This window comes from Miniopterus natalensis, chromosome X (assembly GCF_054644295.1).
Source record: "Miniopterus natalensis isolate mMinNat1 chromosome X, mMinNat1.hap1, whole genome shotgun sequence".
Taxonomy (NCBI): domain Eukaryota; kingdom Metazoa; phylum Chordata; class Mammalia; order Chiroptera; family Miniopteridae; genus Miniopterus; species Miniopterus natalensis.
Window position 1 is genome coordinate 49,293,135 of NC_142103.1, and position 23,962 is coordinate 49,317,096.

General features: G+C 36.3%; 1 protein-coding gene across 1 annotated transcript; it reads right to left on the reverse strand.

Annotated features, from left to right (window-relative positions):
* Positions 1–2,406: 2,406 nt before the first annotated feature.
* Positions 2,407–22,935, reverse strand: LOC107537239 (putative P2Y purinoceptor 10). The gene is made up of 2 exons (XM_016213215.2): positions 22,806–22,935; positions 2,407–3,726 (listed from the first exon to the last, which is right to left on the reverse strand). Exon 2 carries the CDS (start codon positions 3,675–3,677, stop codon positions 2,634–2,636), a length of 1,044 nt encoding a protein of 347 aa, XP_016068701.2. The 5' UTR covers positions 3,678–3,726; positions 22,806–22,935; the 3' UTR covers positions 2,407–2,633.
* Positions 22,936–23,962: the final 1,027 nt, after the last annotated feature.

Here is a 23,962-nt window from a genome sequence, read left to right on the forward strand (position 1 = left end):
CTAAAAGAGATACTCAATCATTTCTATAGGATACAACTATTTAAAATGCAGATTCTTAAATGACTTCAGAGAATTTGAGCTTCCCCCTCGTTTTATTTTGTTGTTTTTTTGTTTTTGTGTCTCCGTGGGGTTTTTTTTGTTGTTTTTTGTAATACCCCTGTGGTAAATGTTATCTGTTTGTGTTTAGATAAGCAATCACTATTACAAAAATTTCACAGGAGCCCGGCCAGGCCTGGCTCAGCGGTTGAGAGTCAACCTAGGATCCAGGCACTCGGGTTCGATTCCCGGTCAGGGCACATGCCCGGGTTGTGGGCTCGATCAATGACTCTCTCATCATTGATGTTTCTATCTCTGTATCTCCCTCTCCTTTCCTCTCTCTAAAAAAAAAAAAAAATTTCACACGAATAAAATATTTTGTCAATTTCTGATCATATAGAGATAAGATAATATTCTGAGAAATGTATCATTGAGCATTTCTCACTAATGCATCATTAATGCATCATTAAGCAATTTTGTCATTGTGGAACATCATAGCATGCACTTACACAAACCTAGGTGATAGAGTCTACTACACACCTAGGCTGTATGGTATACCTTATTGCTCCTAGGCTACAAGCCTATACAGCATGTTATAATACAACAAAAACAACACATAACACATGATTAAATCAAGTGCAAGAAAAAATAATGCAATCAAGAGATATGGTAAACACGATATGTATAAGCCTGCTGCCAGTGCAACATGAAATACTGGTTTATAGCAAACATTTTTTTCATAAATAGAAAGGCTACACTCTAAAATAATGGTAAAAAATAGTATGGTGAATACATAAACCAGTAACATAGTCATTTATTATCATTGTCAAGTATTATGTACTGTACAAAATTGTATGTTACATGTTTTTATATGACTGGTAGCATATAGGTTTGTTTACAACAGCATCACCACAAGCACATGAGTAATGCATTGCACTATGATATTATAATGGCTACAATGTTACTAGGCAATAAGAATTTTTTGGCCCCATTATAATCTTATGAGACGACCATCATATATGCAACCCATCATTGACTAAAGCATTGTTATTCGTTGCATGACTGTATTTTGATAAAACTAACCACTGCTTTTTAAAATACTATTTTAATAAAAACTGATATGTGAAATTTTCTTTTGAATTTTCCAATGGAAATGATTTGTATTACAAAATGATTTAACCACAGTAATTATTGAAATAGCAATTTTTCATTTTCCATTTACAATAAGATTCAACACACCAATGTTTTCTTTACATATATCATTACCTGTGAGAAATGAGGTCCACCTGAAAAACTATATGCATGTGTGTAGTCTTCATTGTTTAAACCTATCAAGCAAGATTTTGACTAAGGTTGTACATAGGTGAATTAATCTAGGCAGACCGAGGCACAATTGATTTTAATGAAAAAATTAAACAAAATATTTTCTGAATGAGTGCCAATATATGAAAGCATGGAGCACATCACACATACTGAAGCAAAGGGCTTTCATTGCAAGCCCTGAAAATCTGAATTTTGTGCAATATGTTAGAACACGATTGTATTCTGTGTTTAAGGTGTCTGTGTTCTGTGTGAAACTCTTGATACATATGAGATACTTGGGATGAATTTTAATTGTTTCTTTCCCCAAGAGGAAAAAGTAAAAGTCTCATAGTTATTTCCAATTATAAAAATATCAATTATCATAACTCCTATTAATATTAATAAACCTTTCATCTTTAATCTACGTTGTTTAAGTAGTGTGTTATTTTTTAAATAAAGCTAGGGTCATATTGCTCTCATGTACATTTTTAAACATTTAAAAAAGTCACCTATATCTACCTGTTTTCAATTTACATTTTGTTGTGTGTTTTGTTTTTTTGTTTCTTGTAGGAGAAGGTGAAAAGATTGGACCCATTGCTGAGGAACAGTTGTGCATTTAATTCAGTTGCTCTTCAATTTCTGTAAAGAAAAATATTTTCGCCCAGCCAGGCATGGCTCAGCAGTTGAGCATCGACCTAGGATCCAGGAGATCAGGGTTTAATTCCCCGTCAGGGCACATGCCCGGGTTGCGGGCTGCAGCCGATCAATGACTCTCTCATCATTGATGTTTCTATCTCTCTTTCTCTCCCTCTCCTTTCCCCTCTCTGAAGTCAATAAAGATATATTTAAATACATATATTTTTTCTTTTTCTTTTATATATCTTTATTGATTTCAGAGAGAGGAAAGGAGAGAGAGAGATAGAAACATCAATGATGAGAGAGTCATTGATCAGCTCCCTCTGCACGCCCCCAACTGGGGATCAGGTCCTCAACCTGGGCATGTGCCCTGATCGTGAATCGAACCCAGATCGCCTGGATCCTAGGTCGACGCTCAACCGCTGAGCCATGCCTGGCCGGGCAAGAAAAACATTTTCTTATGTGCTCCATAGAACAGTATGTTTCCATTTGGACAGAAAATATAGGCATGAATAACTCCTTCAAGAGTAATTTTGAGAATGAAGGAGAGGGGGCCATGTTTCGTTAAGGCAGTCAACAACATCATTTTTTAAGAAAAATCTTCAAGGTGACATAGCTAAACTAACAGAGCATATAGATCATTTTCCCTAATTATTTCATTATGTTGTCTTGGAATCATCCAAAAATTCAAGAGAGATAGTTTGAAGATCCTCCTTCTTGTGATGAATTTCCAAAACACTGTCCTTGCATCTCACACATGATTGAAAAATCATGCCACCATGTTCTGAAAACCTATCACGAAATTCTGAGGTCATAAAATAATACACAACTGGATCAAGACAGCAATTCAGATTTGCAAGACACAGGGAAATGATGTGGAAACATAGAGTACTCTTGATAAAAAAGCAGTTTGAAAAGACATGTTGCTTCACCATCATAAAAAGTGGGAAGTTGAGGTGGTAAGGGGTAAAACACACAATGAACACCACTGCACACATCAGGACCATCCACAAAGCCTTTTTTCTTTCTTTCATATTCTGATGGGGAACTTGGAATTCCCGTAAAGATTTTCTGGTTTTCCATGTGCAATAACTAATAATTATAACAGGTAATACAAACCCTCCAAGTTCAGCTACAGTTACCATGCCAATGGAAGAAGCCATACTAATGTGTTGAAGCCCTAAATCTGCAAAGCAGAATTCGGTGTTGTTGGTTAAGTCTGTACTTCTCAGAATTGGAAGTGGCAAACAGGCAGTGCCCACAATAACCCAGATGGCAGCACTGATGCCCACGTCGTACCTACGCTTCCAGTCTCTGGCCCTGAAGGGTTTGAGGAGAAAGAAGCACCTCTGAAGGCTGATACAGGTCAGGAAGCAAATGCTGGCATACATGTTGAGATACTTCAGGTAGAAGCACAGCAGGCAAAGGGTCCTCTGGAAAGGCCACTGGTGGCTGATGTAGTAGTAAATCCGGAGGGGTAAGGAGAGCACATGAGCAAGGTCAGCTACAGAGAGGTTGATCATGAAAATGATGGCTTTATTTTTCTTGCTGATGAAGCGGCACAGAACCCACAAGGCTGCACTGTTGGCCAGAAGACCAGGGATGAATATGAGGATGTAGGTGGTTGCATAGAGAGTGTACTGAAATGGCATTTGAAGATCAGTGCACTTTGCTCTTGTACTGTTTATGCTGTTACTTCCCATCTTGAGGATTTATGTTTCTTCCTTAAGGAAAGCATCAGAGTGATGATTTCTGCCCAAAATAGAGTAAAAATAGCATCAAAGGCATGTCAGCTCATATTCAGATATACAAATATATTTGCTTCCTACTAAATAAGTATTCAAGTGTGAATTTTCAAAAAGCCTTTTCTGTGTAAACTAAAAATATCATGCCAATCTATAAATGGATAACAGTATTTTGGAAGATATTTTCAGGAATCAAAAGGATCACTATTTTGGCAATAAGCTCAGTCAGATTTTCCCCTTTGTAGTCAGAGGGAATAATCAAACTTGTAGAGATAATCAATAAACAAGACCTCATTAAGAAATAGCCCCAAACATACATTCTAACTGCTTGTGGGGTTCCACATTTCAGCTTTACAGGTGTCTCCATCTGTATTTAAATTGGAAATCTAGCTTATTTCCCAATCATCAACTCTGGGAGAAAGAAAATTTAATTCATTTTTAACTGCAATCTTATCAGGGATTAAGTAGTTGCAGGTTAGTCTATGAAACTTTGGAAATGAAACATAGGATAAAAACCTGGGAATGGCTGCCAGGTCACCAGGTTTGGAAGGATAGAGCCTTGAAAAAGATGGTGCAATTCAGATTACCTTTGCCTCTTTCAGAATTTGGCTGAGGGCAAAATTAGTTCTGCTTATTAGTCATGGCACATTCCAGGAGCTTCTGTTATTTTAAAGATTTGTGTTTACTTACAGAATTATAGTAGCTTCAGACATTCACATGTATTGAGACTATCTTTGCAACCATTTTAAGAAACTACCAGAGTATGTGAAGAACTAGAGGGTATCTGATGGTAGATGCAACAGAAGGGACTATTTCTACTTCAACTCTCAGGGCAAGCTCAGTTAAAAGTTATTAATGTGGATGATTAAATTTTTAAAATAGTTTAAAGTGTAGTTGGCATACAATATTATGTTAGTTTCAGGTGTATAACATAATCATTAAATATTTATGCACTTCTATAAATCTCATACCGATCTGGCACCATACATAGTTATTACAGTATTATTGACTATATTCCCTATGCTGTACTTTACATCCCCATGACTCTTCTGTAACTACCAATATGTACTTATTAATCCCTTTCAATTTTTTGCCTATCCTCTTAGCCCCCCTCTCATTTGGTGACCCTCTGTTTGTTCTCTGTATCTATAAGTTTATTGATTTATTTTTGTTTAGTACATTACACATATAAGTGAAATTATACAGTATTTGTCTTTCTCTGACTTATTTCATTTAGCATAATACTTTCTAGGTCCATCCATATTGTTGCAAATGGCAAGATTTCATTCTTTTTATGGCTGAATGGACACAAAGGCTGCTTTCATATCTTGGCTGTTGTCAATAATGCTAACATGAACACTGAGGTGCATGTATCTTTTTTTTTCATTTTTAATATAAATGAAATATATGGTAGTTTATATATGAATCATATGGTAGTTCTAATTTAATAATTTGAGGAACCTCCATTCTTTTTCCAATAGTGGCTGCCCCAACTTACAATATGACCAACAGTGTGCTGGTGTTCCCATTTCTCCACATTCTCACCAACATTTGCCGTCTGTTGACTTTTTATTATTAGCCATTCTTACAGGTGTGAGGTGATATCTCGTTGTGGTTTTCATTTGCTTTTCCATTATGATTAGTGATACTGAGCATGTTTTCATATGTTTGTTGGCCATCTGTATGACTTCTTTGGAGAACTATCTAGTGAGTCAAAATCTGTGTCCCTTTCATTTCAACACAGTTCTGCCTACCAAAGCCAAATAAAGTCCTGTTATACATGAAACACTGCAAACATTTGAAATATCTGAGACAGCAATCTTGTCCTCTCTCAAACCTTTCCTTAATTCAAGTTAGATATTCATTTATAAAATGACATTGTCTGTTCTTGTTTTTTTCTTTTTCTTTTTTTTTATCAGAACATTATTGCTTTTGGCAAAAAGCCACTATATTACTACCTATTTTAACCTTGAAAATGGCAGTTTAACAACCCAAATGTTTGATATTTTTTAGGAAATATGACTTATGCATCTAATTTAGAAAAAAAATAAAAGATAAATGAGATTTTAATGTTTCCTTGTATTTTTTATTGCTTGCAAAGGCAGTTAGTTTGCTTCACATTTTATGTAATTAATGGGAAAATGAGACAAACTCAGCCTTAACTACTGAAAGCAACATAGAGTCAGAGAAAGTGTCTACTCAACTCCAAACACATCCAATTAAAATGTTTTAAGATTCGGTTAACCCACACACAGCTCACAAATGCCAAACAGCTTATTTGATGCTTTGGCACTGATGACATGGGACTTTCAAATAGACTGTATTTACTAACTGACACTTCATTGCAATCAAACAATCAGCTCATTTAAATAAACAACTACTTTGAATGTTATTTTAACTGAGCTGACTATTTTGCTGAATTGACCAGTTTCTTTAGCAAACTATAAATGTAGCCAACACTATCATTTTTGTGGTTTGTTTATCCACTAAAATAATTAATCTCATGCTGTATATAGTCAGTCTAAAGAAAAAAACATATAAGCTTGAACCTGAATTATTTTTGAAATAAAATTTATGGAATAAAATATACATGAAGTCTTCCCTGATTATCTTTGATTTTATTATAACAGTTAATAATCACTGAATGACTACCTGTGCAAGGTGTGCAAGGTGCTATACTAAGTACTTTATACATACTCTGTCCATCAATCACTCACAGAAATCCTACGCAACAATAAAATATCCACAATTTTACAGATGGAGAAACTGAAGCCCCAAGAAAGGGAAGGCCCACTTCCTCCAAGAAGCCTTCTCTGACCTCTCCAAACCATAGGTCAATCCTGTGGAAGCATAGCATTCATAGTTTTGATCGTTTTCTTTAGTGAGAGTGTACTTAGTATACCTAGCATGCTTTGGTTATTTGCTTTACCATGGAGTATATTCTGTTGCCCTAAATAGATTGCAATCTCATACAAATAAAAAAACGCATTATTGCCCTGGCCAATTTTGCTCAATGGTTAGAGCATAGGCCAGTGGAGTAAAGGGTCCAAGTTTCGATTCCGGCCAAGGGCATGTACCTGGCTTGCAAAGGTCAATCTTCAGCTCCGGTTGGGCCATGTGTGGGAGGCAACCAACTGATATGTCTCTCTTACATTGATCTCTCGCTCTCTCTCTCGCTCTCTTCCCCTCCCCTTCCACTCTCTCTGAAAGAGCAATGGAAAAAATATCTTCGGGTGAAGATTAAAAAAACAAAAAACAAAAAACAAACCCAACTCATTATTATTTCTTCTTCTCTTCCACAATAAAGTGTCTTGAACATAGTTGGTATCCACTAAGTGTTTGTTGAGTGAATGATGAATGAATAAATCAAGGGGGAAAAGTTCCTTTGAAAAGAGTGGAATGAGTGTCTGGGTAATTAGAATTTAGCTGCGATGCTTGATTTGACCACCAGGTGTCAGAGGTATACCAACATTCAAATATCTTGGTATTTAACACATAATTTGTTTTCAAATTTAATTAAGAGAGAAACCATACTAAAGGAGAGGAGTATCAACAACCTTCTATGTAACCACAGAAGAATCCTTTAAAGGGTATTTTAAAGAGTTTGGATATTTTTAGCATCCATATTTTCTTATAGAGTCCTTCAAGGTTGACTTCTAAATTCATTATAGATTCCTAGAATACTGGAGCTGCTATGGTTCATCAAGATCTTCTGACCTTGCCCGGCCGGGCGTGGCTCAGCGGTTAAGCATCGACCTAGGATCCAGGCGATCAGGGTTCGACTCCCGGTCAGGGCACATGCCTGGGTTGCGGGTTGCAGCCAATCAATGACTCTCTCATCATTGATGTTTCTGTCTCTCTCTCTCTCCCTCTCCTTTCCTCTCTCTGAAATCAATAAAGATATATTTAAAAAAAAAAAAAAAAGATCTTCTGACAGTGTCACTTTTTTAAAAAATATATCTTTATTGATTTCAGAGAGAGGAATGGAGAAAGAGAGAGAGATAGAAACATCAGTGATGAGAGACTAAGCCAATGCTCAACTGCTGAGCGATGCCTGGCCGGGCTGACCTTGTCACTTTTTATAGATGAGGAAACAAAAGCAAAAAAAACCAAAGAAATTAAATTTTCAAAATTCGCACAGAGAATTACTGGCAAAAACTGAACCATGAATCTCTTGTCTACCACTAGAGAGTAATTTTTATTTTTCCAAGAAATTCTAATATGAAAACCATATTTTTGTAATTATATAATAATAATTCAAACTTTCAGAAATAAACCTATGCCAGATTTTAGAGTACTAGCTTTGACAGTGAACTGTTACAAGAGGGATTAGTTCTTTCCAGATATTTCAGGACAAATGCAGTGTTTTTAAAAACAGATTGAGGAGAGATTAAAGATGATGGCAGAATAGGTGAAAGCAATATACACCTGCTCCGGGTGCCGAACTTGAGATACAGCTAAAACTAAGAAAAATTAACCTGAATTAACAACAGAAAGACACCTGAACAGGAGTATTATATCCAAGGAGTGAAAAAAAGAAGCTACACAGAGACTGGTAAGAGGGGCAGAGGCCCTGAAAGGGTTGGTCCCTGCACCTAGAGGCAACAACATTAGCCAGAGAAATATTGTAGCTGCAAAAGCCCCCGCAGAGGAAAGAAGGGCAACAATCCCATGCCAGGCCCACCAACCCAGAACACCAGGACCTGAAAGAAGAGCCTGCATAACATTTGGCAGCAAAGAACAAATGGGGAATTGGCCTACTGGAAAGGGGAGAGAGTCTGCCTGAATCCAGGGAATTCTCCCTGAAGGCCACCGAGGGACTTGTTTTCAGGCACTAACCCGGGGCTTTGGTAGAAGGAAAAAGACTCAGTGCATACAGAAACCAGAAGGAGGAGATCAGGGTGGCATAGCACTGGAGATCAGGAAGACAGGTTTCTGAGTTCCCAGTTCCGAGCCAACATGCCACACTTTCCCCAGACACCATCTCCCAGGGTCCAGAAATTTTATTCTTACAGGACCAGCTGGAGAAAGTGCACTAACACTGTCTTCCAAATACTGGCAACACCATCTTGCCAAGCTTGAGTCTGGCATAAAGAATTGTAGGCTGTACCCAAAAGGAACCTGAACAGTGCTTTTTTTCTCTGGAGAAACTATAGATAGCCTTAGAGGAACACTGAACAGAGTGGCTGGGGAATTAGAGCCGATCTTCCCTCCCATGGGGTATGAGGGCACAATCCTCAAAGGAAGGTGCCCTGGGCAGGAGTCCAGGCTACAGGAAACTGCCTAATAACAGGAGGTGTGCACTTGCAAACCTCCCTTCAAGTTCCTTGGCTGGGCAACACCAAACCAGAAAGCCAGCAGCTAACTAACCAGCTAAGGTCCTGCACCACCCCCAGTGAGGGACCACTTGAATTTGCATTCCCAAAGCCTGGATTTGCATTCCAAAAGCGGCCTGTACCACAAGCTAAAGTAGGTCCACAGCATGAACAAAGTGCAAACCAGAACTGGGACATTGTGTCTTGTCGTCCCCCCCTTCCCCCCTTGTGTTTCCCCCCTGTCAGATGCCTGCACCAGGGCCGCTGACTGAGCTGCAGGATGACAGGCTCTCTATTACCACCATGGGAGCTGAAGCAGTCCCATGCAGAGAGGGCAGACTTGTGCTATACCACTCCAAAACCCACCTGCTCTGTACTGCACGGGCACACTCACTTGGAAAAGCGGTCACAAATCAGAACTGTAAAACCTGGTGCATCTCAGAGGAGCTTCCCTTCAGGAGCTCTGGTGGGATGACCCTGAGCTGTAGGGCAAGTGCCTAGCTCCCTTCTTGAGGGCCAAGCACTTGCACCACCCTCAATAAGGGACCATCTAAATTTGCATTCCCAAAGCCTGAATTTTCATTCCAAAACCTGCCAGCATGACAAGCCAAAGGCAGATCCATAACCTTTTTACAAACCAGAACTGGTTGTTTAGAACCACTCATCAGAGACCTTCACTAGGACATCCCCCCCACAAGAGCCAGAGCAACCCCAAGCAGAGGGGCAACCTTGTGCTATCACTCCAAACCCCACCTGCACCATCTTACAGGGGCAGGTTCACTGGTAAATGGGTCACAAATCAGAACTGTGAAATCTGGTGTGACCCACTAGGAGCCTCCTTTCGAGAACTCTGGTGTGGTGCCCCCTGAGCTGTAGGGCAAGTGATCAGCTCTCTTCTTGAAGGCTGAGATCCTGCACCACTTCCAACAAGGGGCCGTCTGCATTTGCATTCCCTAAACCTGTCCACACAACCAGCCAAGTGCAGACTAAAAGGGAGGAGGAGTTGCAGGTCAGAACTGGGGTATCTGGAGCCCTTCCTTGGAGGTCTACATCAGGGCCTCTCACAGATTTTAAAAGAACTGGTTTTAGTTTTTGCCCATTGGCTGTACGTTTGTTGTATATAGCCTTTCTTATGCTGAGGTATGTTCCCTCTATTTCCACTTTGCTGAGAGTTTTTATCAAAAATGGGTGCTGCTGAGAAAGACAACTATCACATGATCTCACTTATATGTGGAATCTAAAAAACAAAATAAACCGATGAACAAAATATATCCAGTGACATCGAAGCATGAAACAGACTGATGAAACTCAGAGGGAAGGTGGGATTGGGGGGGTGGGGTGGGAAGGGAGATTAACTAAATAATTTTTATGCATATATGCATAACCCATGGACACAGAAAACAGTGTGGTGAAGGCCTGGGGCGGGGCGTGGGTGCAAGGTAGAAGGGATTAATGGAAGAAGAAAGGAGATATCTGTAATTCTTTCAACAATAAATATAAATTTTCTTTTTAATATGTCTTTATTGATTTCAGAGAGAGGAAAGGAGAGGGAGAGAGAGATAGAAACATCAGTGATGAGAGAGTCATTGATTGGCTGCCTCTTGCACGCCCCCGACTGGGGATGGAGCCCACAACCCGGGCATGTGCCCTGGCTGGGAATCGAACCCTGATCGCCTGGATCTTAGGTCGATGCTCAACCACTGAGCTACACCCAGCTGGGCAATAAATATAAATTTTTAAAAAAGGATGCTGTTGTAGACCTTGCAGACATCAAAAGTCTAATAGGGTAATACTATGAACAATTCTGTGCATTTAAGTTTGACAAGTTAGATGAAATATGCCAATGTCTTGCAAAGTGCAAATGACTAAACTTTCCCAAGATAAAACAAATAATATGAATAGTCTTATAACTATTAAAGAAATCTGAATCGTAATTTAAAAACTTCAAAAATTAATCTTCTGGCCCAGATCAGTTCACAGACAAACTGTACTAAACATTTAATAAAGAAATAATACCAGGTCTACACAACACTTCCACAAACCAGAGGGAATACTTTCCAACTCATTTCCTTGATATTAAAACCAGACAAAGACAATACAGAAGAAAAAATAAGACTACAGGCCAATACCTTTCATGATTACATATGTACAATTATCAACAAAATATTATCAAATTGAATCCATCATTATATAAAGAAGCATACAGCATAAATACATACAACTTATTAAACAAATACAAGGTTGGTTCAGTATTCTAAAATCAAGCAATATAATCCATTATATTAACATGAACATATCAACTAATGTAGATAAACATTTGACAAAGTCTAACACCCATTCAGTTTAAAACCTCATGAAAAACTAGGAATAAAGGGAACCTACCTGACTTGATAGACTCTAAAAAACCTATATTTAACATTATATATACTGGTGAAAGACTTAAACCCTTTCTCTCTAAATTCAGCAACAAGGAAAGAATGTGTACTCTTACCTCTCTTATTCAAGATACTAATGGAAATTCTAGCCAGGGCAACAAAGCAAGAAAAAAAAAAAAAAATAAGGGAAATACAGAGTGAAATAAAAATATAAAACTATCCCTATTTTTAGGCAATATGATGGTACATGTAGAAAATATCAAGAATTCTACCTAAAAATATTTTAGAGCTAATAAGTGAATTTAGGAAGGTCATTAGATACAAGGTCAAAGCACACGAGTCAATTATATTTCTATAAAGAAGCAAAAAACATGTGGAAATTAAAATACAGTTGCATTTGCAATAGTTCAAAAAACAAGGACTACTTGGGTATAAATGTAACAAAATGTGTTACAAGCATTGTATGCTGAAAACTATAAAGCATTGATGAAAGCAATCAAATACTTAAATAAGTGGATAGACACAAAATGTTCATTAATTTCACAGTCCAACATAAGAAAGAGGTTTAACAGCATTATGCTTGAAATCCTAGAGTGTATTATTTAGATATAGACAACTTTTTTCTAACATTCATGTGGAAAGACAAAGGAGCTAAAACAATTATGAAAAACAAAACTAAAGTTGAAAGAATCACAGTACCTAATTTTAAGGCTAACGATATGGGAAAAGTAATCAAGAGAGTGGAGGATGAGATACATAGATTATGAAACAATAGAAAATAAAAATAGAGCCACACTGATATTTTTACAAAGCACACTGATATTTTATGAAGGTACAAAACTTAATAAAGAAAGAATAGTTTGTCAACAAATTATGTTGGTACAATTAAAATACATTTAAAAACAAATAAAAAATAAACTAAAGTTGATCTAAACCTCACATATTATATAAAATTACCAAAAAAATAAATCATATATCTAATTTAAAAATTATAAAATATTTAGATGAGACAGAAAAACTTCAGGGTCAAGGGCTTGGTAAAATGTTCTTAGACATGCCACCAAAGAATGAACCCCAAAATAAACAAAATCAACATGTTCAACATCATTAAAAATTAAAACTTACCTTTATTGAAGACCTTATGAAGAGAATAAAAAGACAAACCACAGACTTGGTGAAAATGTTTGCAAACCACATATCCAAAAGGAATTAAAGTCTAAGGGACCTCTGGGGGAAAAATCAAGTGTGACAACATCCACATCATAGGGATATCAGAAGAAGAGAGTGAGTAAGGGATAGAAAATCACTTTGAAGGAATAATGGCTGAAAATTTCCCTAAACTAGTGAAGGAAAAAGTCACACAAGTTCAGGAAACACAGAGAGTCCCAATCATGATGAACCCAAAGAGAACCACAGCAAGACACACCATAACTGAAATTCCAAAGCTTAAACACAAAAAGAGAATCTTAAAAACAGCAAGAGAGCCCTGGCCAATGTGGATAGAGCATCAGCCATGCAATGAAGGGTCATGGGTTTGATTCTTGGTCAAGGGCACTTACCTGAGTTACAAGATCAATCCCTGGCTCCAACTGGGGTGTGTGCAGGAGGCAACCAATTGATGTGTCTTTCTCACATCAATCTCTCTCCCCCTCTCTCCCTTCCACTCTCTCTGAAAATCAATAGAAAAAATATCTTCAGGTGAGGATTAACAGCAACAATAAAAAAGAAGCAAGAGAAAGAAAGTTAGTTACCTACAAGGGAGCTCCCATAAGGCTACCAGCTAAATTCTCAACAGAAACACTTCAGGCCAGAAAGGATTGGCATGAAAAATTCAAAGGCATAAAAAGCAAGGGCTTAAAAACAAGACTACCCTATCCAGCAAGCTATCATTTAAAATTGAAAGTGAAATAAAGAGCTTCCCAGATCAAAAAAAAACAAACTAAAGGAGTTCATTACCAGCAAACCAGTATTGCAAGAATTGTTAAAGGAACTACTTTAAAAAGAAAAAGAAAAAAAGAAAAACATAATGAGAAGACCATAGATATAAAGAATAAAATGACAATAAATGAGTACCTATCAATAATAATTATAAATGTAAAAAAATTAAATGCATGAATCAAAAGACATAGGGTAGCTGAATGGATAAGAAAACATGACCCGTATATATACTGTCTACAAGAGACCCACCTTAGAACAAAAGACACACATAGACTGAAAGTGAAAGGATGGAAAAAATATTCCATGCAAATGGAAATTTTTAAAAAGCTAGGAGAGCAATACTTATATCAGACAAAATAGATTTCAAAACAAAGGACATAACAAGAGACAAAGAAAGTCACTACATAATACTAAGGAGATCAATACAACAAGAGGATCAAACCCTTGTAAACATATGCACTCAACATATATAAAGAAAATCTTGGTGGACATTAAGAGAGAGATGAACAATAATACAGTCATATTAAGGGATTTTAACACCCTACTTAAATCAAAGGATATATCTTCCAGACAGCAAAACAACAAGGAAACAGCAACCTTAAACAACAAACTTGATTGAACGGATTTGAGATCTACAGAACATTTTATCCCAAAGCAGCAGAAAATATATTCCTCTCAAGTGCACGTGGAACTTTCTCAAAGATAGAACATATGTGAGGACATAAAAGAGGTCTAAACAAAATTAAGAAAATTGAAATTATATCAAGCATCTACTCTAACCACAAGGGTATCATACTAGATATCAATTACAATGGAAAAAAACTGAATAACATTCAAACACATGGAAGCTAAACAACATGTTAATAAACAATTAATGGGTTAACAATGAGAACAATGAAGAAATCAAAAGTTACCTGGAAACAAATAAAAATTAACACACAATAACCCCAAATCTATAGGATACAAGGAAAGCAATCCTGAGAGTGAAGTTTGTAGAATTACCAGCCTACCCCAAGAAACAAGAAAACACTCTAATAAACAATCTAACCCCATACCTAAAAGAACTAGAAAAAGAAAAACAAAAAGCCCAGTGAAAGTAGAGTGAAAGAAATGATAAAGATTAGAGTGGAAATAAATTACATAGAAACTAGAAAAAGTAAAAATAAAAAAGATCAATGAGCCCAGCTGGGTGTGGCTCAGCTGTTGAGCATCGACCTAGGATCCAGGCCATGGGGGTTCGATTCCCAGTCAGGGCACATGCCCGGGTTGTGGGCTCGATCAATGACTCTCTCATCATTGATGTTTCTATCTATCTCTCTCTTCCTCTCCCTTCCTCTCCGAAATCAATAAAGATATATTAAAAAAAAAAAAAAAAGATCAATGAGACCAAGAGCTGGTTTTGAAAAGGTAAACAAGATTCATGATCATTTAACCAGGCTCTTCAGAAAAAAAGGCGAGAGGACCCAAATAACTAAAGTCAGAAATGAAAGAGGAGAAGTAACAACTCACTCCAAAGATATAAAAAGGATTGTAAATAAATACTATGGACAATGATATGCCAACAGATTGGACAACCTGGATGAAATGAACAAATTTCTACAAACATAAAAGTTTTTGAAGTTGAATCAGAAAGAATTAGAAAACGTGAGTAGACCAATTACAACTAACAAAATTGGAAGCAGTAATCAAAACACTCCCAGCAAATTAAAGTCCTGGGCCTGATGGCTTCAGAGGCAAGTTTTACCAAACATTCAAAGAATTAACTTTTATCTTTCTCAAACTTCTCCAAAAAATTCCAGAGGAGAGAAGACTTCCAAGCTCTTTTTATGAGGACAACATTATCCTATTTCCAAAACCAGATAAAGACACTACAAAGAAAGAAAATTATAGGCCAATATCCTCAATGAACATACATGTTAAAATCCTCAACAAAATATTAGAAAACTAGGTCCAATGATACATTAAAAAAGATCATACACAATGGTCAAGTAAGATTTATTCCAGGAATGTGAAATTGGTAATTTGCAGATTCATAAACATGATACATCGCATTTAAAATGTATAACCTAATGAAAAAAATAAACCAATGAACAAAATAGGTACAGAGAAATGGAAGCGTGGAACAGACTAACAGATCTTAGAAGGAAGGGGGAGGGGGCGGGAAGAAAATAACCAAAGAACTTATATGCATATATGCATAGTCCATAGACACAGACAACAGTGAGCTGAAGGCCTAGGTTGGAGCGGCAGCTTGGTGGAGAGGGGGAAAGGGGGGAAAATGGAAGACATCTGTAATACTCTCAACAATAAAAGTAAATTTTTTGCAGCTGTGAAAAAGAAGGACCTCTTATCTTTTGAGGTAGCATGGAGGGACCTGGAGAGTATTATGTTAAGTGAAATAAGCCAGTCAGAGAAAGACAAGTACCACATGACCTCACTTATATGTGGAATGTAAAAAACAAAATAAACTGATGAACAAAACAGATCCAGAGGCATAGAAGCATGGAACAGACTGAGTGATCTCAGAGGGAAGGTGAGGCAGGGGTGGGGGAGTAGGTGGGGAGAGATTAATCAAAGAACTTATATGTTTATAAGCATAACCTATGGACACAGACATTGGTATGGGGAAGGCTTAGGGGTGGAGCGGATGCGGGGTAGAGTGGATCAATGGGGGTAAAAACGGGACGTCTGTAATATTTTCAACAATAAAAATAAATAAATAAAATAAGTAAATAAATACATAATGAAACCATCTCACACAAAAAATCAAAATTAAAAAAAATAAAAGTAAATTTTTTAAAAAGGATAAAAATCACCATTATATCAATAGATGCATAAAAAGCATTTGATAAAATTCATCACCATTTTAAAAAAAATATATTTTTATTGATTTCAAAGAAAGGAAGGGAGAGAGAGATAGAAACATCAATGATAGAGAGTTGTCATTGATAGGTTGCCTCCTGCATGCCCACGACTGGGGATCGAGCTCGCAACCCATGCATGTGCCCTGACTGGGAATGGAATTGCAATCTCCTGCATCTTAGGTGGATATTTGACCACTGAACCATGCCTGGCCTGGCCCCAGCACCCATTTTTGATAAAATCTCTCAGCAAACTGGGAATAGAGAGATCATACCTCAACACAATAAAGGCCATATAGGACAAACTCACAGCCAACATTGTACTCACTGCGCAAAAGCTAAAAGTGTTTCCCCCAATATCAGGAACAGGACAGGGATGTACACTTTCACCACTCTTATTCAACATAGGACAAGAAGTCTTAGCAGCAGCAATCAGACAAAATGAAGAAATAAAGGGCATCCAAATTGGAAACAAAGAAGTAAAATTCTCATTGTTCACAGATGACATGATATTGTATATAGAAAATCTTAAAGATTCCACCAAAACACTACTAAATCTAACAAATGAACTCAGCAAATTAGCAGGATACAAAATTAATATTCAGAAATTGGTGGCATTTTTACACACCAATAATGAAATATCAGAAGGAGAAATTAAGTAAACAATCCCATTTATTATTGCAATTAAAAAAATAAAGTACCTAGGAATAAATTTAACCGAGGAGGTATAATATTTGTACTGGGAAAATTATAAGACACAGAGGAACAAAACAGGAAGATAGAAACAAGTGGAAGCACATACAATATTGTATTCATGGATTGGAAGAATAAACATCATTAAAATGTCCATACTACTCAAATCGATCTATAGATTCAACACAATTCTTATTAAATACCAATGAAGAATTTTATAGATCTAGAAAAAATATTCCAAAAATTTATATTGAACCAAAAAAGATTCTGAATAGCCCTCAGCAATGTTGAGAAAGAACAAAGTTGGACATGTAGCAATACCTGGTATCAAATTATCCTACAAGGTCATTGCAATTAAAACAGCCAGGTACAGGCATAACAACAGGCATATAGATCAAGGGAACAAAACAGAGAGCTGAGAAAAAACCCACGCCTTTATGGTCCATTAATATTTCACACAAGAGGCAAGAACATATGATGGAGTAAAGACACTCTCTTCAGTAAATGGTGTGAGGAAAATTGGACAGGTACATGCAAAAACTTACACCATACACAAAAATAAACTCAAAATGGATAAAAGACTTAAATGGAAGTCATGAAAAAATGAAAACCCTAGACGAAACAGAGGGAGTAAAATCTGAGACATCTCTCATAACAATATTTTTGCCAATATATCTCCTAGGGCAAGGGGAACAAAATATAAATAAATAAACAAATGTGAGTACACAGCAAAAGAAACCATCAACAAAATGAAAATGGAACCCACTAAATGGGAGAACATATTTGCCAATGATATATCTGTTAAGGGGTTAACTTCCAAAAAGTATAAAGAACTTTTACAACTCAACACCAGAAAGAAAAAAATGGGCCAAGGAACAGAATAGATAGTTTTCCAAAGAGGACATACAGGTGGCCAATAGACATATGAAAAAATTCTCAATGTCACTAATCATCAGAGAGATGCAAATTAAAACCACAATGATATATCACCTTACACCTGCTAGAATAGCTACTATCAATAAATCAACAAACAGCAAGTGCTGCCAAGGATGTGGAGAAAAGGGAACCCTCCTGCACTGTTGGTGGGAATACAGACTAGTGCAGTCACTGTGGAAAACAGTGTGGAGTTTCCTCAAAATATTAAAAATGGAACTGTCTTTTGACCTAGTGATCTCACTTCTGGGAATATATCTTAAGAATCCCAAAACACAAATCAGAAATAATGTATGCACCTCTATCTTCATTGCAACATTACTTACAATAGCGAATATATGGAAACATCCTAAGTGCCCTTTAATAGATGAGTGGATAAAAAACCACAACTGTGGTACATTTACACAGTGGAATTCTACTTGGTTATATTTTAAAAAAAAAAAAAAGGAAATCTTACCTTTTGCAACAGCATAGATGGACCTGGAAATTATTATGCTAAGTGAAATAAATTAGTCAGAGAAAGACAAATACCATATGATTTCACTTATATGTAGAATCTAATGAACAAAATAAACTGACAAACAAAATAGAAACAGAGACATGGATACATGAAACAAACTTACAGCTGTCAGATGGGAGGGGTGTTGGGGGACTGGATGAAAGAAAGTGAAAGGATTTGACAAACACACACATATGCAGGGTAAGGCAAACGTAGGTTTACAGTTGTTAGTATGGAAAATAATATAATAAATAATAAGAAATAATACAAGAATATACTCTGTGTTTCAAATACTCATAACTATAAACCTTCTTTTGCATCACCCTGGAAATTATTTATAGATATATATATATATATATATATATATATATATATATATATATATATATATATATATATATATCTCATAGTCTCAGACAACAGTGTGGGGATAGCCAGAGGGAAAGGGGAGTAGGGGTAGGTGGAGGTGGGCAAAGGGGAAAATGGGGACAGAATGAGACTTTTCTTGTGTGCACGATGCAGAGTGTAGATTATATTTTATTTAGTTGTGTACTTGAAGCCTATATGGTCTTTCAAACCAATATCAACCCACTAAATTAAATTTTTAAAAAGAATTTTACCTATACACACACAAAAAAAGAACTCTCAAATGTTAACAGTAACAAAACAAAAAACTCAGAAAATTCACAAAGGACATAAACAGTCAATTCACTGAAGAGCATATTAAAAGATATTCAACATCAACAGCCTTTAGGAAAATGTGATTTGAAACTACAATGGGACACCAGAACATACCTTTTAGAATGTACTATAAAAATAAAAAAGGACAGACAGCAAAAAGTGCTGACTAGGATTAAGAACTCGATCTATTATGATTGCTGTTAAGAATGGTAAATGGTACCTTCTAAGAAACACTTTGCAGTTTTTATAAAACTAAACATTCACTTACTGTATAACCTAGGTCAATACTGAAGAGAAATCAAAATATGTCTGTCCACACAAAAACTTGTACATTAATTTTTATAGCAACTTTATTTGTAATATCCCCAAAATGAAAACAACCCAAATGCCCTTCATTGGGTAAATGAATAAACAACTGTGGTATATCTGTAAAATGGAGTACTACTCAGCCATAAAAATGAACCGACTATTGAAACACACAACAGCTTGCATAGGTCTCAAGGACATTATGCTAAATGAAAAAAATCCAATCTGAAAAAAGTTTACATTTATATAATATTCTCAAAATGACAGAATTATAGAGATGGAAAACAACATATCAGTAGTTGCCAGAATTTTAGGGATGAGAATTGTATGGTAAAGATGTAGCACAAAGGTATTTTTTGTTTTCTGTTTTTTTATTGTTTGTTTGTTTTTTTGTGGTGGGTCATGGAACAATTCTGAATCTTGATTGTGGTGGTGGCTACACAAATATATATGTTATAAAATTTCATAGAATTATACATATACGCACAAATTAGTCCATGTAAAAATTGGCAGAATCTAAATGTGGCCTGTAGTTTCATTAAATAGTATTATACTAATGTCAGTTTCATGTTTTTGGTAATGTGCTATAGTTTTGTAAGATCTTATCTTTGAGGAAAGCTGTGTAAAGGGTATATAGGGATGCTCTATACTATTTTTATAATTTTTATAATTTTTTATAAAAATATTTCAAAACAAAAGGTTAAAAAAAGACTTCCTCTTGAGATGTGCTAAAGCACAATTGCCTGGATCCATGAGGAAATCAATCAAAAAGCACTTATCTCATGTTTTTCATATATAACACACTGTGGAGAAAATTATCTTATGATCTACCAATTCCTGACTTCCCATACTATTCATTCTTATGAATATTGATCCACAATTAAGAAATAGGTTTCTGCTTGGTTTTGTTTGACATACACGTTGCTCTCTGGCATTAGCAAATACAATTAAAAATCCTTCAGAAGCCTCTCCGAGAAAAAAGAAAATATGCTTATTCCGCAGCCAATGAACTGAATCTCCTGTCAGAGTCAGCTCTCAGGAGACATTCAGGAAATTTGATGGTAAATCCAAAACAACTTTGTAGCCCACAGTAATACAGAAACATTGTTCCAGTCTAAAGCCAGAAAAGAAATGTTAACCCCATGATTGTCACTGCGCGCTCTCTGGGCTATTCATTGTTATGTTCATAGGTATAAAACATGTGTATTATACACTTCTGGCTAATAAGTAGGCATGGTGTATGAAGTTAGCAAACTTCCCTTTCCTTTACACTGTATTGTATTCTCTTTTCCTCCCATTGTCCTCTTTTCAATAAACTAGTACCTTCTGAAGTGCCAGCATTCCTTGTTTGAGAAAATCTAGCAGCTGTTTGATAAATTAAGCTCATAAATGCATTCACTGTATTGTCTTTACTTTAGCCTTTACCACACTCAGGAACATTTATAGCTCAAAAAATAGGAATTTAGTGACGCAGTAAGTAACTTCTGGTAATAGATTACTAATAGTTTCATTTCTGGTTAGAATCAGACACACAGTTAAAACTAGGCGACACATTGGGTTGGGGGTGCCTTCTCTCAGTCTTAAAATAAAAGGCTTAAGCAGTGGCCAGTTTGTAAATCTAATTCTAGTAGTATGCTATCCTTTAATACTCCCAGAAATTATATGCAAGTGTTATTTCTCAATCTTAAGCAAAAATTTTGACCAAGTGGAAAACTGTCTCAAGCACTAATGATTAATTTCTCATTCTTCTATGCTGGGCCGGGTGTGGCTCAGGGGTTGAGCATTGACCTGGGGATCCAGGTGATTGGAGTTCAATTCCCGGTCAGGGCACATGCCCGGGTTGTGGGCTCTATCAATGACTCTCTCATCATTGATGTTTCTATCTCTCTCTCTCTCCTTTCCTCTCTCTGAAATCAATAAAGATATATTTAAAAAAAAAAAAGTTCTCACTCTTCTAGGACAGTCGCATTCACAACTGCAGTAAGCAAGACCTCAGTAAAGTCAGCCAACAGAACCCTCCCTCACCCTAGGACTCTACAATTCAGTAAACACCTAGTCCTTTCTAAGAACCAGCTTTAGACTAAACTTTGCTGTTAGGGATACAGAGGTGATTCATTTCCTCCCTCCTCCCACCCAGCTTCAGAAGCTGGTTAAATAATTAGCCTTCTCCTCAGTTAACTTGCTAGATGGGTGAGGGAAGGGGAGTAGATTGGGAAGAAAAGACTCAATCCAGAGCTTCTAAATCTGCTGAGGAGGTCCTTTCTTCATAGTCCTGCCAAAACACAATTTCTGGGGAAGATCATTCCAAGGAACGCTGCTGATCTCAGCTCTTCTGGAAGTTCCTAAAGCCCTGCAGCTGCATTGCCTCCCTGAGTTTCATACACTGTCCCAAGTCTCAGCCACTTTGGAACTGCTTTGATGGAGGAAAAGCCCCACCTATACTTGTGGTCAAAAAGATTAGGTAGAGCTGCTTTCAATATCCAGCATATGGTGCCATTTGGCAACCATAATATGGAGTTAGTGCCATCCTGTGAGTCATGCTCATGCAGTCTACAGCTGTTAGTTACATTTTGTTCCTGGAAAATAAATCTAGCAGTACACACAATAAAGCCTTTATCCTAATATTTCACTGTAAAAATCTTTATTGAGCCACCTTTTACTAAGAGGGAATTTAGTATCTCCAACTGTTTAATCTGAGGGAATTCAATACATAAAAAATACACTGAAGATATCAATAACCATAGATCTCACTGATATCTTAGATGACTTGCACTAACTTCAGATGTATATAATTTTTACATATTCTGAATAATCTTACATACTTAAAAATCAAACTCCAAATGTGAAATTAGCAGGCTTTTATAAAAGGCAACAGCCTTTTTATTATTTCAAGTAAGGAAAACAGAAAAAATTCCTCCTAACAAAGAAAGCACAACACTTAGATCTCCTTCTTAAAATGTTTCCCATTTTCTGAAATTAAAAAATACATCCAAGGAAATGTTTATCATAAATTGAGAATCCACCCCTCTGAGATTTGAGAGCTGTGCTAGGTTCTTGGGCTTGATAAAAATCTTTTTGTGCTATTTGAAGCTCTCATGTCCCACCCCTGAACACTTGCATGAAAAATGTCCCAATCAAGGAAACAGGTCAAGTCTCATCTTACTAAAAGATTTAGGCATTTAAATGTATTTATCATTTGAACGCTGCCTAATTTGGTTGATAAAACTCTGGATTTAAATTTTTGAGTTTTTTCCCCTCCACTGCTCACACTAACAGAAATATGTTTAATCAACCATTATCTTAAATTTAACATCAATTTGCCAGGAGCAATGTTTAAGTCAGGATTCTTAGTTTATGTCAATTGCATACTAAATTGTGGAGAAAGGAACTTTGCATCTAGACAACATTTCCTTATACAAAGCATGCAGCAGTTTCAGTGAACATTTTAATCATTTAAACTTCAGATGTATATAAATAAATATTACCTCACTGTAGTCTCCATTCTTCATAACAATACATCCCTTAAAAGTAAGATATTAGCAGATTCAGGATTACATTTGCAGTGGAGGCAGCTGAAATTCACAGTCATTTTAAATTCAGAGAGATTATTTAGTTCTATTTTTTAATGTATGAAGAGAAAGCCAAGAACCTTACCCTTTCTACCAAGATATCCTGTAGAGAACTGCGGACTTGTACAGTTACAAGAGGAAATAACGTAGTTTATTCAGTAAAACAGGAAAAAGACAAAATCATTTACCTCTAATGAGAGGTAGAACTGTTCGTCAGCATCACCCAGTTGTTTAAGAAAGCATTCCCTTTAGAGGATATTGTGGGCAAAGAAAATTAAAATTTTGGTTTCTATAAATTCAGAGTTTCCATGAGTTGTACACTTCAATCAGGAACAGAGTATTTGACTTTGATTTGTCATGTATTACCATAGGTTTGTTTTTTGTGTTTTTTTTTCCTGTTTATTCTGAAAGTTTAAAGTATAAAAACACAGCTTAACTGTTAGAATTTTACTTTTTTGTTTAAAAAGGTAATAATAGTGTTATAATATTTGTTAAATGTAATTTCTTTAAAATGCTTTAAAATGTCTTTAAAATTTAATGACTTTAAGATACTGATCTTTTTTAAAAAGAGAACATTAAATGTTAATTTGTACAATTATTCCCCACTGTTTATCCAAGTGTTTTGTTCCTTACCATGACTTCTTCCTGCTTCACAGTCTTGCAAGAAATTCACTTCTTTTTTTCTCTTTTATTTATTGAGTTTATTGGGGTGACATTGGTTAATAAAATTATATAAGTTTCAAGTGTACAATTCTATAATACATCATCCATATATTGTATCATGTGTTTACCACACAAAGTCAAGTCTCCTGTGGTAGGCAGTTAACAGACATGAGCAGAGTAAGGAATGATAGGCCAGGTACTGGGGGTCACCAGAGTGGAAAGCCCCGGGTGCCTAGCAACTGGGAAAACTGGGAAAACAAGGACCTTGCCCCCAGGGTAACCTTTCCTCCCATAGCATGTTGCTGGTCATGAGGTTCAGACCCTCCCCTTGTTAGCATAGGTAGCTAAGTATTAATAAAGAAGGGAGCAAAGGAAATCAGACATTTGAGAAGTTAATGTTGGTGGTGCAT